Here is an 18,523-nt window from a genome sequence, read left to right on the forward strand (position 1 = left end):
AGGGGGTAGTGGGGAGGGAGGGGAAAATGAGGAGCTGATACCAAGGGTTCAAGTAGAAAGCAAATGTTTTGAGAATGATGAGGGCAACAAATGTACAAACGTGCTTGACATACAATGGATGCATGTATTGGTTGTGATAAGAGTTGTACGAGCCCCCAATAAAATGAATTATTTAAAAAAAAAAAAGAACTAGGGGAATGTTGTATGTTTCATTGGTGCTATACTGCACCCTGACTGGCTCATCTATTCCTTGTGGCCCTTCTGTGAAGAAATGTCCAATTGTCTACAGATGGGCTTTGAGTCTCCACTCTGCACTCCCCCTCATTCACATTGATATGATTTTTTGTTCTGGGTCTTTGATGCCTGATCCCTGATCCTATCAATATCTCATGATCACACAGACTAGGGTGCCTCTTCCATGTGGACTTTGTTGCTTCTAAGCTAGATGGCCTCTTGTTTATCTTTAAGACCCCAGACGCTGTATCTTTCGATAGCCGGGCACCCTCAGCTTTCTTCACCACATTTGCTTATGCACCCATTTTGTCTTTAGCAATTATGTTGGGCACGTGAGCATCATGGAATATCAAAAATAGACTTTGGGGCCAGGGCGTGGTAGCCCAACAGACTCAACTAAGAAATACTCCTAACAGTCAACAAACAGACCGTGAACATTTATAGGATTTTCCTTTTTTTTGTCATTGTTGTTGTTTGGTTCTTTTGTTGTTTTGTTTTGCTCTGCCTTGTTTTTATGCTTATTAGTGTCTCTGCATGTCTATCTCGATAAGATAGGCAGGATAACAATCTGGAGGAGAAAATGACGGGACCGACAATTCTGGGGGTACATGGGAGAGAGGTAGGCAGGGGAAAAGAAGTGGTTATTAACAAACCTAGGGACAAGGGAACACAAGTGACCTAAAATCGATGGTGTGGAGGGTGTAGGAGGTCTGGTAGGGCTTGATCGACGTCAATGTAACTGAGAGGAATTACTGAAACCCAAATAAAGGCTGAACATGATAGTGGGACAAGAGGAAAGTAAAAGGAAATAGAGGAAAGAACTAGGAGGCAAGGGGAATTTATAGAGGTCTAAATACAGGCATGTACATATGTAAATATATTTATATATAACGATAGGGAAATAGATCTAGATACATATATTTATGTTAAGTATCAAGGTAGCAGATGGACATTGGGCCTCTACTCAAGTACTCCCTCAAAGCAAGAACACTGTTCTAATAACCTGGCATTCCATGGCTCTTTTATAAGAGAAGTGCTGAGAACTTCGCCCTCTCTCTGTCACCTCTTCCTGTTTGCCCATGTGACCTGCATTCCCTGGGAGCTGTCAACGCCCTGCCATGCTTTTACAGACCTTGGGTCCATGTGACTCTAGACACACTGGCTTGTGGTCTCCCAACTTCCTCATTCACCTTCTTGCTTCATCCACCAGCAGCTGCGTGAGCCTGAAGGGGGCTCTGGCTAGCAGCAAACCTGTGCCCTTGAGCTGGACTGGGCTGGTCCCTTGCTTGATATAAAATGATTTCTCGTATGTATATGAGTATCACTGCTTTTGTTTCTCTATAAAACTCAGCCTCACAGAGCAGGCATGGACTGGAACCCAATGAGCAACATGCCTTTGACTTCCCCTTGCATATAAATGTAGAGATCACACTAGATATTTGTTTTTCTGTAAAATGGTCCAAATAATTTCTGGAGACTCTCCATCTTTGTCTTAGGAAGTAGATAGAAAAATAACAACTCCCTTAAATCATATATATATATATGTATGTAAATATAGCTTAATATATCCTAAATATAGATGTAAATCAGAAGTTTATTCTCATGTGAAATTGTCCAAATCATTTCTGTCAACTCTCATTTTTGTCTGGACAGAAAAACAAACAAACAAGCGCTTTCTTGCTGTAAGGAGCTCATGTGGGGATGGGAAGGGGTAACTCACGGTAGACATACAAGGGGGCTTCAAAAAGTTCATGGAAGAATTCCATTGTCTTTTGATAATATTTGTGCATGGACTTTTTGAAGCCCCCTCACACATCCCACCATTATTTCTGCTTATGGTCAGCATCGTTAATTCCTAGCAACTGATCCTTAAATTAGGGTATTAACCAGGGCCACTTACCTGCCAGTAACTGAGCTTCCTAAAGGAACTACTTGCTTAAGTATTTCCCCAAACTTGGAGCTTGTTTTTCAGGTAGGAAAGTAGATCCATGATTAAAAAAAAAAATTAAGTCAGTGTGAACAGCACTTCTCTTCACCTATCTGGTTGACATGGCTGATAACAGCACCTCTCTTCACCTATCTGGTTGACATGGCTGATAACTGCACCTCTCTTCACCTATCTGGTTGACATGGCTGATAACAGCACCTCTCTTCACCTATCTGGTTGATGTGGCTGATAACAGCACGTCTCTTCACCTATCTGATTGACATGGCTTATAACAGCACCTCTCTTCACCTATCTGGTTGACGTGGTTGATAACAGCACCTCTCTTCACCTATCTGGTTGACGTGGCTGATAACAGCACCTCTCTTCACCTATCTGGTTGACGTGGCTGATAACAGCACCTCTCTTCACCTATCTGGTTGACATGGCTGATAACAGCACCTCTCTTCACCTATCTGGTTGACGTGGCTGATAACAGCACCTCTCTTCACCTATCTGGTTGACGTGGCTGACGTTCTGAGAAAGCCAGCTCCTCACTTTATCAAATATCAATAACTCAATCCACCTCAAGGTAAGTTGGAAGCATATTTTGAGGACAAAAATACCCCAATGCAGCTTTGGACCCAAATAAAATCCAAGGTGCATATAATCATTCCATTAACTTTACTTTATGCCGAGGATGGCCAAAACATTTAGATTCTGTGAGTAATAACAGAAATGAGTGAGGGATTGTTTCAACCCCAGTGAAGGGTATTTTCTCATATGGGATGTTGTGATCGCAGCTAACATTTCTTGTGTACTTAATGCATGCTAGGTAGTGCTCATCTGGGAGTGCTCGTGGCGTAGCAGATTACCTCTTGGGCTGATAACAGCAAGGTCAGCAGTTTGAACCTACCAGCTGTTCCATGGGAGAAAGATGAGGCTTTCTACTCCTATAAAGAACTACAATCTTGGAACCCCACAGGAGCAATTCTGCCTTGTCCTATGAGTCACTCTGTTGGCATCAATTTGAGGAGAGTGAGTTTGGTTTGGTTTTTGAGGTAGTCATTTAAACACGTCCTATAATTTTTCTTTTTTCAAGTTTTCCCTCACAATGGACCTAGGAGGTCTGTACAGCGGTTAGAAGCACATTGAACATGTTTCAGGTCATTGAGCTAGCTGGACATAGACCTAGGCCTAGCATAGAGGCAGTCTGGCTTCAGCGTTTGTAGCCTTAGACATTGCTTCGCTCTAGAATTCCAGACGCTGCCCTGCAGACAACAGTAGGAATCCAACCGAGACGCTGGCAGGGCCGGGGCATGAATTAAGCAGGCCACCAAATAGATTTCTACAACCACCTCTACTTAGTCCCAGCAGATTGCTACCAGATCCCCGGTTTTTCATGAGGTATCACAAATTTAAATTGTTACATGAACTATGTCTATTTTTAGATATGGAAACAAATGTAAAACGTGAAGACATTGCCCAGGCTGAATAAAATGTCTGCAGAACACATTCCATCCAAAGATGCCGAACATCCCCAGTCTTCATCCTACTCCCCCATCACTCCAACCTCGCTGGATGTATCGACCTCCGCAGAATACCCACTGCAGGTCCTGCCTCAGGCAGTGACCCGTCTACTTCTCCTGCCTGGAATGGCCTCTCCTGCACCTGTTCTCCTTCAAGGTCCTCTAGGAGGTAGCATAAAGCCAGACGAGGGGTGAGAGGGAAAATAGCAATGGCGAAAAGGCTGGCAAAGGCATTCTGTTCAGAAGGAACCCCATAAGCAGAGCTATAGAGCCAGGGGAAACCCAAAAGATAAGTGGAAAACCATCCATCAACTCCAACCATTTTTTTTTTTAACATTTTATTAGGGGCTCATACAACTGTTATCCCACTCCATACACACATCAATTGTGTAAAGCACATTTGTACATCGTTTCTCAGAACATTTTCTCTCCATTTAAACCCCCGACATTAGGTCCTCATTTTTCCCCTCCCTCCCCGTTCCCCCCTCCCTCATGAGCCCTTGATAGTTTATAAATGGGTATTTTGTCATATCTTGCCCTGTCCGACGTCTCCCTTCATCCACTTTTCGTCCAACCATTTTTTAAGTGGCCTCTTGTCCTTGGCATTTGATCCTATAAAGAAAGCTCTTGTTGCTGACATGCTTGATGTACACAGTTCTTCTAAACCAGTTCTTTGCATAAGGATCACGGGTGATTTAGGATTTGTTGAAATTGTTCAGATACATATTTATGTATAGCCATAAGCAAACCCACCAGGAGAATTCTAACACAAAGCACATTTTTTTCCCCCTTGAGGCGACTTTCAGCTGGTGTGCCAACCTGGCCAATGAACACATGTGGGATTAATTGAAGAGCAGTTTAATTGAAGGGCAGATAGATAATGACTTGGAGAGCCACGGCTTTCTTGTCTCTTGTTCTTTGATGATTGGACTAGTGTGCAGCTGCCTTAGCTGGTTCTCTGCCTCAACTTGCAAACTACGCTACCTGTGGGGCACCCAATCCATGGGCTGTGTCGCTGTGATTTGAGGTTCCTTCAAGACCTGCTTCACCATGCTACTGGTGTATAGATCGCTTGACTTGGGGGCTGTTGGGCCCTGTCATTTATCTGATTGTTGGTGACCTGCCTTGCTGTTTGCTGCCTGTGGCTGGATTGCCTGAATTGTTCTACAGAGGACTCAGCTGTCTGCTTCCTTGACTTGCACCCGGCAGCCCTCATGACTTGAAGGACACCAGTATATTAGCTATCTCACGGAAGTGAGTTGCACTGAGCCATTTGTACTGCTCTATAGACTAATTAGCTGTTCATTTCTTATGTTGTATCTATCATCTATCTATCAATCAAACATCTATCTATCTATCTATCTATCTATCTATCTATCTATCTATCTATCTATCTATCAAATCATAAGTGTCCTGGTCTTTCTTGTTTCTCTAGAGGACCCTGTCTAACACAGCTGGTGATAAGGTTTCAAAGCCCTTTTGAAAAGAAATGTGACCAGTTATTTTTTTTTTTCAAATGTAGAAAGTCTAAGTAGGCTCAAACGATCAAGTAAGCTCTGAGAGTCATCATTCAAGGCTGGGTCTGTGGCATCCAGGCCATGCTCATGAGAGTGAATCCTGCTATCAAAAGGGACCTCCACAATTACCCTGAGGTAAGAGCCAGTAGCATGGGAAAATAAAATTATGCCCTCACAATCAAGCAGAAAGTGAGTATTATTCAAGTTCCTCAAGAGTTGGAATCCTTGATGTTTAATTCAGTCCACAACTCTAGAGCTAAGCTAGGGAGGTCTTGACCATGCATATTCTTTTGTTTTTATTTTTTAAGTTTTATTAGCACTTCATCCTCATATCATACAATTCAATAATTCAATCATATCAAGAAGAGTTGTACACTTACGCTTCCATCATCACAGTCAACTACAGTGATGCATTACCACCCACCACCCCCGCACCATCACCCTTTTTTTTTTTTTTCTTTTTTTTTTTTTAATCAATTTATTGGGGCTCATACAATTCATCACAATACATAGATCAATCGCACCATCACCCTTTATGGAATATTTGTTAGGCATCCAGAACTCTGCTCATTCTCTTACAGATAGTCTCTCTAATTTTCATACCCTGACCTTTTCAGTTTTAAAAACCAACCAACCACCAAACCTGTCGCCATTGAGTTGATTCCAACACATAGTGACCTTGTGGGTCAAGGTTGAGCTGCCCCTGTGGGTTTCTGAGACTGAAACTCTTTACAGGAGTAGAAAGCCTTATCTTCTTCCTGAGGGGCAGCTGGTGGTTTGCAACTGCTGACCAATGCATAACCCACTCCGCTACGTGGGCTCCTCTTTTGGAAGTTTAGGACACTGAAATTCAGAGAAATGAAGAAGCTTGCCCCACCGTCTCATACACTGTAAGTAGTTACACCAAGCTTCAAACGCAGAGTTGAAATACGATTCAAACCCAGACCTGATATCAAAACCCATCCTCTGTCTACCTCAGTGAGATAATACATAGAGTGTCCAGCACATGGGAGCATTTTGTAAAGGAGAACGACCTACGACCACTGCCCCTGCAGTGGATGACCACTCGACATCCTGCAATGCAGTGGGATGTGGGCTCGTTCATATCTTAGGCTGTTTGCTGGAGGGCAGTCACCTCCAGAAAGAGAGAGAGACGAAGGGAAGGAAGGGAAACTCCAGACAGGACTGAAGAGCAGAAGAGGAAATGCCCTCCCAATACCGAAAGAAGCGTTTACTTTCTTTCATCTTCTTGGCATGCCACGCATCTCCCCGTGAGCCCCCCCACAGAGCGTTTGTCAAGATACGTGGCAATCTGTACTTCACAGCCCACACGGAAATCTGGCCCTGGCTAAGCCCTGCTGACTGGGAGGCTGTTTCTCTGGCTCATCAATTCTGAGGTCAGCCCAGTTGGCTCCGAGCCCCAGAGCCACAAGGATGACACACGGGGGAAATATGCGCTCCTTTTCCCATCTCTGGGGGGAGGGGAGCATTACAAGCTACCGTGGAAAAACATCTGCACCAGTATTATCAATTTCCAGCCTTCTTCCTACACACTCTCTTTTTTTTTTTTAAACACAACAGGCTAGCTGAGCTAAAAAATGTGAAATAAAAGGCATGTGCAAGCCAAATTAAATCAAGGGGCATAATCCGCACTATTGTACTTATCAGCTTTACAATGGAGGATTACCAACGTGGGAACAAAGCGCCAGGACACGAAAGACGATTTCCATTCTGTCCTTCACTGTACACGGTCACAGCCTCACTCACATAGGAGTGAGGAGCAGAGAAGCATTGCCACCCCACCCCCCACCTCCAGACTTGAACTGTCAACCTGCAGTGTCATCTCCAGCTAAATGAACCCCATCTCCCTGTCAGGCACCAAGGGGGTGGTAGGATCACCTTTCCCATGAGGCTGTAGGTTTTCTCCAAAGACTAATATGTGAGAGTTTCTCTACCAATCTCAATAGACAAGTGGCTGCTAATCAGGGTCTGTTGCTCACTGAGAAACAAAACAAATGGAAAACCCCTCACTGCCATTGAGTTGACTGTGATGCACAGTGACCCTACAGGGCAGAGCAGAGGTGCTCCTTTAGGTTTCTGGGGCTGTAAACCTCTATGGGAGCAGAAAGCCTCACTTTTCTGTCTTGGAGTGGCTGGTGAGTTTGAACTACAGACATTGTTAACAGGCCACTGCGTAACCCACGATGGCACCAGTGTGATTTAATGAGACATCCATGGTGAAGTGGTCGAATTTTCATCTTCCTAGTATGAGACTTGGGCTTGATTTCCAATCTCTATACTTCATGTGCAGCCAGCAACTATAAGTAGATGCTGGTGTGCTGCTATGTGAACAGGTTTCAGCAGATGTTCCAGACTCAGAAGAACTAGAAAGAAAGGCCTGGTGTTTCACACCCCAAAAAACAAGCCAATGAAAACACTATGGCTCACATAGTCCAGGTTGACATGTGACCAGGCAGTGTTTTGTTCAGTTGTTTATCGGTTCACCATGACTTGGGATCCCACTCTACAAGAGCTAATCGTAGGTGTGATTTGAGTTACTGCAATGAAAGGTAGTGAGACAATGTAGATATGGTAGTAAAAACCCTTGACTAAGCATTTCCAGATCTGAACCTAGCTTCAAAGTAGAATGTACCAGTTATTGTGCTGGCGCTGGTGTCTGAAGGTCTATAACCAAATTGTTACTTTTGTCACTGTACGGGCTGTACAACTCTGCCAGGTTACTTGTAATCTCTGTTGTTGTTGCGGTTGTTGCTGTTAGGGACTGTTGAGTCAGTTTTTTTGATTCATGGCAACTCCATGTGGCAGAACAATCGTTATGAAAAACTTTCCTTGGCATTGACTTTTGTTGATAGAGATGGACACGTCTTTTTCCCATGGGGTGGCAGAGTGGGTTGGAACGAAAGGCAAACCTTTCGTGTAGTAACTGAGCACTTCACCGTTACACTACCAGGACTCCTTATGGATCTCTAAACACCAGGGACTATGAAATGTATTGGCAATGAATTGTGTGATAGGTAGATTAAGTGTTAACAAAAACGGTTTAAAAATTGGCAATAATAAGGTGTGTAAAACACTTAGCATAGCACAGTGTCCAAGGGTTGGTGGCTGTTATTATTGGAGACACATCTGGATTCAAACTCCATACCTGCCATTTAGGTTCTGTGTGACAGTGATTCCCAGATAGGATGTTAGAGGGGGCCCAAAAGAAAACCCGTTGTGGTCCATATGATGCCATCTCATAACGATCCTATAGGAAAGAATAGAGCTGCCCCATTGGGTTTCCAAGGCTGAAAATCTTTACAGACTCAGACTGATATATTCCTCTCCCATGGAGTGGTTGGTGGGCTCCAACCACGAACCTTTAGTTGGTAGCTCACTGCTGAACCACTGCACCACCAAGGCAATTCGATTAGGGAGTAGATACATTAGAGACACCCAGCCCAACACTGGTCTCCAGGACAACAATCCACTGTCCTGCTTTAACCTTCCCAGGTTTGGTGTATGCATCTGTAACACAAAGGTAACATCATGATAAACGGAGAAAAGATGGAAGTTGTCAAGGATTTCCCTGGCTTGGATCCACCATCAAGGCCCATGGGCGCAGCAGCCAAGAGATCAAACGACTCATTGCACTGGGTAAGTCTGCTGCACAAGAAAGCCAGGCTGTTCCTTTGAGACCTAAGGTGGGCCTGACTCAAGCCGTGGTATTTTCAGTGGCCTCGCATGCATGCGGAAGTTGGGCATCGCATAAGGAAGCGTGACGAAGAATCCGTGCGTTTGAATTGAGATGCTGGCGAAGCATATTGAAAGCGCCATGGCCGGCCACCAGAACCAACAAATCTGTCTCGATGAAGCACAGGGGGAAGCAAGGATGGGGGGCTTTGTCTCACCGACTTCGGACATGCTATCAGGGGAGACCTGGAGAGGGACCTCAAGGTTGGGAAAACAGAGGGGCAGCCACCAAGAGGGAGGCCCTCGACAACATGGATTAACACAGTGGTTACAATGGGCTCAAACAGAACCCTTTGTGAGGGCGGCACAGGACTGGGCACGCCTGTGTTTGGTTTGGCTGTGCATACGGTCGCGGTGAGTTGGAACTGACTCTACAGCCCCTAACAACAACAACAACAAGTTGTTGATGCCGTCCCAAAAAGTTGGTGTGAGAATTAACTAAGAGAAGGTTTGAGGAAGACTGGGCATACAGTGAATGTGGGGTGAATCTGAACATGAGGCCCTGACACATCCCTGCAGTTCCTACTCGCAGCAGTATTTCTTGTTGTGTCTGGATCTTCCTTATTCATTCTTCCCCGTGATTCTTTCTTCACTGTTCCCGAGTGATTCTTTCTTCACCTGCTTCCAACACTACCCCTTTAGCATCCTATGGCCCAACCTTCTGGCTGCTTCCTCCTCAGTCAACCTCTGACTCTTTTGCCTGCTCACTCCAGTTCCTCCTCCCTCCTTCTCACTACCATCGAGTCGATTCCAACTCAAAGTGACCCTGTAGGACAGCGTCAAACCTCCCCTGTGAGCTTCCAAGACTGTAACACTTTATGAGAGTGGAAAACCCTGGTTTTTGTCCTGAAGAGCGGCTGGTGGTTTCAAACTGCTGACCTTGCAATTAGAAGCCCAATGTGTGACTACTACATGAAGACTCAGAAGAGGAAATGCCCCTCGCTCACTTTGCAGCTCCCACTGGAGAACCACTGGAACTGCAATCCCAGAGAGAGAACATCCCTGCAAACTCTGGCCAGTAAGAAGATGAGTTTGGGACTTCAGAGAAAAGTTCTCCCCCTAAGGAATGGAGACAAGTTCCTGGGGAGAACTCCCTTTCCTAAAATTTAAGAGAAACACCTATGGAGAGCTCCCTTTCCATTCACCTCCTCCTTCCTAAGTTGGCCATTGCCTTGTGAGGAAGTGAGGCTTAGCACTACTCAGCCACCTTAAGATCAGAGGGGACATCACCTCCGTGCTGAGAGCAGCAAAATAAAGGAATGCTGGGGCCCATAACGACTACAGCCAAGAAATATGATGGGCAGTTTTCCTCTGGAACACCTGAGGATGCTGTGAGTTGGAATCCATCGGATGACACTGCATTTGGCTTGTTTTGATTATAAACAGGCTAGAATGGTTCAGGGAGGATTTACGAGAATCAGGAAAGTCTCCCTGGAGGAAATAGATAGGAAAATATGTCTTGATGAAAGAGGCGAGAGTTGAGCAGAAAGAAATGGGCAAAGAGAACAGAGGTGAATGCATTGATGGAACAATTAGAAGTCTGATTCCATTTAACCAAAGATATATATAGAGGTGTGCTGGAGGTGAGCCTGGAGGAGAAATGGAAGCAAAAAGCTACATAGAGAGAAGCGTGGGGTATGATCCTGTTTCAGTCTAAAATGGGAAGCCATTAAAGTTCTTTGAACAGTCAAAATCAGTGTTAAGGACATTGATTAGAAGTCAGCAATGAAAGCCAATCTGGAAAGAGGAGAGAATGGAGGGTGTAAAGAAGTAATGGCTGGCTTGGACCAGGAAAGGATGCTTAGAAAGTGATGGGAGGTGGGGTCACATGAGATGTAGGATCAAAAAACGATACCTATTTGTTGTTGTTATTGAGTTTGGTGAACCGGTTGTTAAAATGTCTCTTGTTATCAAGGTTCTCTTCAAGGTGGGCAGCTGCCAAGTGTGGAAATCACAAATTTACATTCCTTACTCTCTTTTAACCTGTACCTCCTGTATTCTTGTTTAAGCACTGACTGTATGAAATAAGAAACTACCTCTCAGTATATCTTTTTTAATACTTAAAATGGTCATGAGGGTATCAAACTGGCTGTTAAATTATTTGAACCCTATCACTGCCTGAGTATGCCTGAGGATGGATGTGATCACTTGGTGTGAGGGGGGAGAAAAAAGAGAGTCATTCAAGGAGATAGTAATGGGACTGACAGCTGGGGGGGTGCATGGGAGAGGAGGAGATGGGGGAGGAAAGCAGTGAACCAAAAAATCAGGGATAACAAGGGATTTAAATCAGTGACGAGGAGGGTGTAGGGTCCATGGTGATGTCTGCTCAATTGAGGTGTACCCGAGGGGAATTACTGAGAGGTGAACAAAGGGTGAAGATGATAGTGGGGTAGGAGGAAAGAAAAAAGAAATAGAGGAAACAACAAGGAAGCAAAAATTATATATAGAGATATGTAAACATGTAAATAAATAAAGATAGATGTACTTATCTATGTATGCATATATGTTAATACACAGAAGGGTGCAGTAGAGTGATGATGAAGCACATTACCATCCTTTAATTCTTTAAAATTTTCTCCTTCCATTAGTACAGCCTTAGTTTTACCTCACTAATCTTGCTGGACCTGCGTATGTACATTGGTACTGGTAAGATCTTCAGATGCACAAAATCCAAGATAGATAACCCAACAGAAACAATAATGAGAGTAATGATTCCTGAGGGTACGGGAAGGGAGGGTGGCGGGGAGAACTGATAGCAACAATGACTGTATAACCCCACTCCAGGGGAACAAAGATCAGAATTGTAGGTGAATGGATTCATTGGATGGTGTAAGTTATGGCAAAACAAACAAACAAAAACAACCAATAATAATAGTATATAATTTATTAAGGGTTCAGGGGTGTGGTAGGGTAAGGGAGAGAGGGGATAAAAGGAAGTTGATATCAAGGAGTCCAAGAAAACAGAAAATGGATTGTAAATGATGATGGCAACAATTGCACAACTACGCCTGATCTAATGGACCGATGGACTGTGCTAATATCTGTAAGAGCCCCCAGTGAAATATTTTAAGATGCAGTAGAAGCAGAAGTAGCAGCAGCAGAAGAAGTAGTAATAGAGAATCAGGTCTTAGGGAACTGCCTGCATTTCCGTGGGAGGTGGGGGTGCTGTGAGGTGAGGGTGAACCCATGGGAGGGGGTGGTTCAAGGGCAGTATATCTGTCTGTGGGACTAAATGCTGAAAAGTGTTACAACGATGAAGACCTAGTGACGGGGACTGAACTTCTGAAGACCAGTGTGAGAGACACAGTAAGGGTACAGAGAGCATTTCTGGATTCAGAAAGCGGAGTTTAGTGAGGGAATGAGATGGCAGGACTGGACAACCACCTGAGAGAGTCTGAGGAGAAAGGCAGATCCAAGGAGCCACAGATGAACTTTTGTTGGAAGGTACAAGTATAAGCAGACTCCTGTGGTAAAATACACATAATGCAAAATTCATCATTTCACCTGTTTTATGGTATATAATTTAATAGCATACAATACATGTTCCTAATGTTATGTAGCTATTGCCAGTAGTTAGTTCTAGAACATTTTCATCACCCCAAAGGGAGACCCTATATACACAGTAAGCAGTTATCTCCTAACCTCCCTCCACATCCCATAAAACCCAAACCCAACCCACTGCCATGGCGTTGATTCGGACACATAGCGACCCTATAGGACAATGTACAACTGTCCCCAAAGGTTCCATTATGGATTACAACTAAAAATAATGAAGACCCAAAGCCTCGCAACTGGCCCAGTTGACAGACTGGAGAGACTGGATCACAGGCTGGATTTTATCTTGCTTGGATCCACAGTCAAGGCTCAGAGACACAACAGTCAAGAAATCAAATGATATACTGCGCCGGGCAACGGGGCTGCACACCATCTCTTTAAAGTGAAGAGCAAGGAGGCCACTTTGAAGGCTAAGGAAGGCGTGCTGACCCACATCACGGTCTTGTCAACCACCTTATAAAAGTTGTACGATGAATAAGGAAGAATGTAGAAAAACTGATGCATCTGAATTCTGATGCTAGCAAAGAACGCTGAGAGTACCCTGGACTGCCTGACGGACCGCCAGAATGATCCTTAGAAGCGAGGACAGCATAACTTTGTCTCCAATGCTTATCCGTCCTTAGACAAGACACTCTGCTTGCCCAGTGAAAAAGAGGACCCTCCTCAAGGAGATGGATTGACACAGTGGCTGCAATGGGGGGCTCAAATTTTACTCCAGCCACCCTGATCTTGCCCCTTCAGGCTTCTTTTTGTCTCCCAGACTCAAAGAACATTCCAAAGGCGCGTGGTCTAAGTCTCTAGAGGATGGCAGAACTGCCATTTCTATGCGGTGTAAATCGGCGCATCCAGAAGTCTTCCCAGAAGGATGGGAGAGATGGAAACACAGCCAGCTGTCAGAAGTGTGAGCACCTGGGGGGAAGGCATGCTGAGGAAGAGCAGCTTCACACCCGGACATTTCAAGTTAATAAAGGCTCCATGATTTGGGGACACTAGTTTTTAAATGACCCTCCTGTATCGGCAGCTTATTCCTTTTGATGGGTGAAGACATTCCACTGCGTGGATGTACCACATTTGGTTTATCTGCATTGGTTGCTGGAGAGCTGGATTTCCCCCCACATTTCCCCTAGTGAGTCTATGAACACTTCTGTGGGAGTGTTTGTTGGAATACCAGTTTCACTTCTTTTGGCTATACACCCAGGAATATAAGTGCTGGCTCCTATGGGAATTCTATGTTCAACCTTTTGAAGAATGGAAAAACTGCTTTCCACAGCAGCGGAACCCTCCTCCATTCCCACCACAAATGCAAGAGAGTCCCAATTTTTCTACATCTTTGCTATTCCCGGTATAGATGTGCATGCTGGGCTGCTAACCACAAGGTCAGCAGTTCAAAACACTAGTGGTTCTGTGGGGGAAAGCTGAGGCTTTTTACTCTCGTAAAGAGTTACAGTCTTGGAAACCCTCAGGGGCTGTTCTACCTTGACCTATAGGATTGCCACAAGTCAACATCAACTTGATGATAGCGAGTTTGTTTTTTTTAAAAACATAATATACAGTCACCATATAAAGAGCACCGATGGCATAGTGGGTTACACATTGGGCTTCTAACCACAAGGTCAGCAGTTAGAAACCACCAGTAGTTTTGCGAGAGAAAGATAAGGCTTTCTACTCCCATAAAGAGTTACAGTCTCAGAAACCCACAGGGGTAGTTCTGCTCTGTCCTATAGGGTCATTATGAGTCAGAATTGACTAACAGTAATGGGTTAGACCCTTAGTATAATTTGGAAAATTCAGGCTCACAGTAACTGCTGGCTTCGAACTGCTGATCTCGCAGTCAGCCAAGGCGGCTGCCACCCCTCCTTGGAGGACTGCCAGCCGTTCCAGCAGCAGCAGACAGGATGACTGAAATCGTCTCCCGTGAGAGATTTATTAACAGGTGTTCGCACAACGTCCACCTCACATAAAGTTCTGTTTCACAACAGAATGTAACATAGATGTTAAAGGATACATACCTGTATTTAGCTGAAACTTGTGATCTTTAGCTAAGGAGTCCTGGCAGAGCAATGGTTAATGCACTTGCCTTTAGAATCAATGGAAATGGGATTTCTTTAGCTTAAATCAAAGGTCTCAATGTTAGTGTTTCTTGGCATTTTGGATTGGACAATTCTTGGTTGTGGAAGGCTATGTAACCATATTCTTAGACCCCCTTCCCAGTAAATGCCAATAGCAAAAAACATTCCCAATCAAAGCTGTAATAACCAAAAGTATGTCCAGACATTGCAAACAATCCTCCTCCCATCCCCCATGCCTAAGAACCATTGCTTTAACCTAATGAACCCAAATGAAGAGAATTCAATGAGCAGGATTCTGTTTTGGTTGCTTAAAGTGTTCTGGGGGTGCGGTCTGTTGGTTCAAATCCTCCAGCTGTTCTGAGGGAGAAAGAGGAGCCACTCTGCTCCTATCATGATGGAGACCCTTGGACAACCGATACAGTGTTTTTGGGGGTTGGAATCAGCTTAAAGGCAGCAGGCTTGGTTTGGAGAAGAGCACCCAGAATTGCAGCCTTTGATGTGGGAGAATCTTCCTGGGAACACTTTTTGTCTCCACTCTCTCCAACTCACCAAAATAACACAGGGATGGAAACACTTATTTCACCAACCATTGGGACTCAAATGGATAAGACTCACCGATTTTCCTTCGAAGAGTTGTTTGAAGTGTCTGCCTTGCCATTGCTGGATTCCACTTGCGGACTGCTTTGATGATCGACAGAGTCTCTAGGAACTGAGAGAAAACAAGCACGTCGTTAGAGGTCTGTTATGGATGGTGCCCTCTAAAAAGATATGTGGAACTTCTAATCCTCAAACTCGACTCAGCTCACTGCCATGGAGGTGATGCCAACTCACAGTGATGCTGTAGGGCAGGGCAGAACTGCCCCTAGGGGTTTCTGAGCTGGTGAGCCCTTTCGGCCCCGCCTTTCTCCTTCCAGAGGACTGGTGGTTTTGAACTGTGGATGTTGCGTAATCACTATGCCACCATGGCTGCTTTAAAGGACTTATTTTATTTGGATCCACAATTAATGCTCATGGAAGTTCATTCACCGCCATTGAGTTGATTTATAGCAACCCCATAGGACAGAGTAGAACTGCCCCTGTGAGTTTGGGAATAGGGGTTTTTTCCTTTGCTATGTTAATAAGGTTCTACCAGAATAAGGTGGGTCCTAACCCTCATACTTTCTGAATGATCTCCTACAAAAAGAGAAAATAAACACAGAGAAGGTGTCATGAGAAGATGAAGGCTGATGGATCTATAAACCCAGAAAGCTGAAAGAGATAAAGAAATACCTTCATTCAAGGCAACACGGTGGGTTCATCTTATAACCTCCAGAACTGTGAAAAGATACATTTCTGTTCTTTAAAGTCCCTAATCGGTGGCATTTAAGGTAGAACTACACAGGTAACCAAGACTGAAGGATAAACTCAGAAGTAGAGAGTGTTAGAGTCTATGCCCTCAACAGCATCTCTCCCCCATCTCTCTCCGTCTCTCTCTGCCCTCATGCCATCCCCTGCCTTTCTTCAGCTTTTCTCTAGGACATATCATCAAAATGGACCTGTGCTGGGAGTGGGAGTATATCCACGAATAGCTAGAGGGCTGACAAACAGATCCATGCTGCAAATAAACTCGTGAATGAAACCTTCTTAGACAGAAGCAAACACCTTGAGGGGGCACATTGCTGGGCCTGGGGAGTCATAGTCTTGGAGAATACCAAGTTCAAGTTCTATTTGGATGAGGAAGGACTGGAATATTAAAAGCTTGTGATCAGTCATCTAAGCTGCAACTACTGATCTAGTGGTCTCCTCCTGCCCAAAGGAAAGAAAAGTGATGACAATAGAAAGACATGCGATCAATTAGTCCAATGGACTAATGTAGCACATCCACCTCAGTCTCTATAACTCTGAGACTGGAAGACCTAGATGGTACCCAACTACTGCTACCAGTTGCTTGGAAAGGGATCACATGAGAAGGTCCTAGATAGAGTAGGGGGAAATGTGGATCAGAATTCAAAATCACAAGAGACAGGGCTTGTTGGTCAGATAGAGACTGGGGGGGCCCTTAGTCATCCTTCTGGTCTGGAATTGAGTTCACCTCCCATGTGAGAATAATCAACTATTTAAGATTTGTTTAAAAGACAACATGTATCCAAGAACAGGGGGTTAGGATAGAAGGATGAATAGAGATAGGAAAAGCTGGGAGGAAGTGGGCTACGTGATACTACATTGAAGGGATTAAAATGAATGAGTTGAAACAAAATGTATATAAATTATTGACTGTAAAACTAATTATTTGCTCTGTAAATCCTCTAAATCACAATAAAAAGCTTTAAAAACAAAACAACCTGATTTGTGTATCACTCTGCTGGGTTTCAGTCAATAAATTGGATAAATTAACTCAAGATTAAAGAAAAATAAGCCACTTCTCTTTAGCAATAGGTATACAAATGGCAGAGATTGGGAGCTCCAGAGTGTGCCAGATACCATTGGCCGCCGGCTTGGGTTAACATTGGGTAGCACTATATTAAAGGGTACGTATCCCTCTCTGAGGGGCCAAGCACTCAACTTCTAACCATTATCTTGGTAACTTGAACCCACTCAGAGGTGCCTTGAAATAAAGGCCTGACAATCTGCTTCCAAGAGGACTTGACAACCCGTAGGAGCTCAATCCTCTCCTTGGCTCTCTATCAGTTGGGCCTGACTTGACAATAACTGGTGGATACGATGGTTAGTAGATCAAATTCCAGCTCCAGCTGGGCCACCAGCTAAATCAGGACAGAAAGTCAAGGAAAGGAGTTTCACAATGTGAGTAGGATTTGCAAAAAAAAGGGTGTCATCCCAGATAAAACACATTTTGTGTGTATTGCACATTATGTCAAAATTACCAAGTTTATAGATAGTCGCTGTTGGTGGTGATTATATGTTGGTCAGGCTGCAAGGGAGCATTAAAGATTGGTAACAACCCCTACACCACAGGTCAAATTCAAAATCTCACCGGGCTGGGCCAAGCGGTATTGCAATACACATAAAATTTAAATGAATGTTTGATGTTATGATGATACAAAAAATGTGGCAGAGATGGAATGGAGAAAAAGAAATAAAGAAATTTAGAAAACCAATAGTTTCTTTATCTGTTCTGGGAAAAGCATGCTCTGATTCTGAATTATTAGCTTGGTTTCTTAGATATAAATATTTCTTGTGCAAGAGGAATATAATTCTTTGAGCTCTCAGTATTGGATAAAACCATCTGTGACTGTTGTTATAATTGCTATATAAACACCAAAATGATAGAGAAAAACATTTAAAGTGGAACATTACTACGTTATTATTATTACACCACAAAAAAACATTATGACCAAACAGTGAAACAACAATATTGAGGAGGGAAAAAAAAGAGAAGAAAAATAGATGTAGCCCTTTGGAAATCCATTAGTTGATTTTCTCCACTCCCTGCCTTCTCTGGGTCACGAATCATCATCAGTTAAAGAGTTTGACAGGCTTTCTCCTTCCTTGAAGATCTGAAAACACTGAACAGCACATTTATAATATTGTGATAAACAACATACAAATCACGAATAATAAAAAGAGGACACAAATACTTCCCTCACTAGGAAGGAAAATGTGTAAACATAAATTCTATTCTTGTTCTCTGGTCCAATTTATCAGCACCATGAGGTACTGCTGCTCAAAGCTCAATTAGTACTATAAAGAGCTGAGGTTGTGAGCTCCTGTCTGCCCCTATTTGGAGATCCTCAGTATAAATACTAGCAATAGCAGTTTAAGAGCAGCCTAGAGGAGATCACAAACTAGCAATGCAAGAACATCAAGATCTGTTGGTACAACAGAGTTAACAAAAACAAACTTCTACATTCTACTTGGGTGAGTAGTGACTGGCATCTTAAGAGCCCATGCCCTCCACTCAAGTACTCCCTCAACACAAGAATACTTTCTTCTAGTAAATTGGCA

The 18,523-nt window shown here is 43.8% G+C and overlaps 1 protein-coding gene across 1 annotated transcript in view; it reads right to left on the reverse strand.

The window, feature by feature from the left end:
• LOC123520887 (myosin-IIIb-like) overlaps positions 1-18,523 on the reverse strand; it is a 193,699-nt gene that overhangs the window by 150,895 nt on the left and 24,281 nt on the right. Inside the window, exon 3 of the mRNA XM_045297950.1 lies at positions 15,197-15,290. Within this exon, the coding sequence (XP_045153885.1) occupies positions 15,197-15,290 (94 nt within the window). The remainder of the gene's footprint in view (positions 1-15,196; positions 15,291-18,523) is intronic.

The sequence above is a fragment of the Echinops telfairi genome, unplaced genomic scaffold (genome assembly GCF_000313985.2).
Source record: "Echinops telfairi isolate 266 unplaced genomic scaffold, ASM31398v2 ScPeMD7_4;HRSCAF=17, whole genome shotgun sequence".
Taxonomy (NCBI): domain Eukaryota; kingdom Metazoa; phylum Chordata; class Mammalia; order Afrosoricida; family Tenrecidae; genus Echinops; species Echinops telfairi.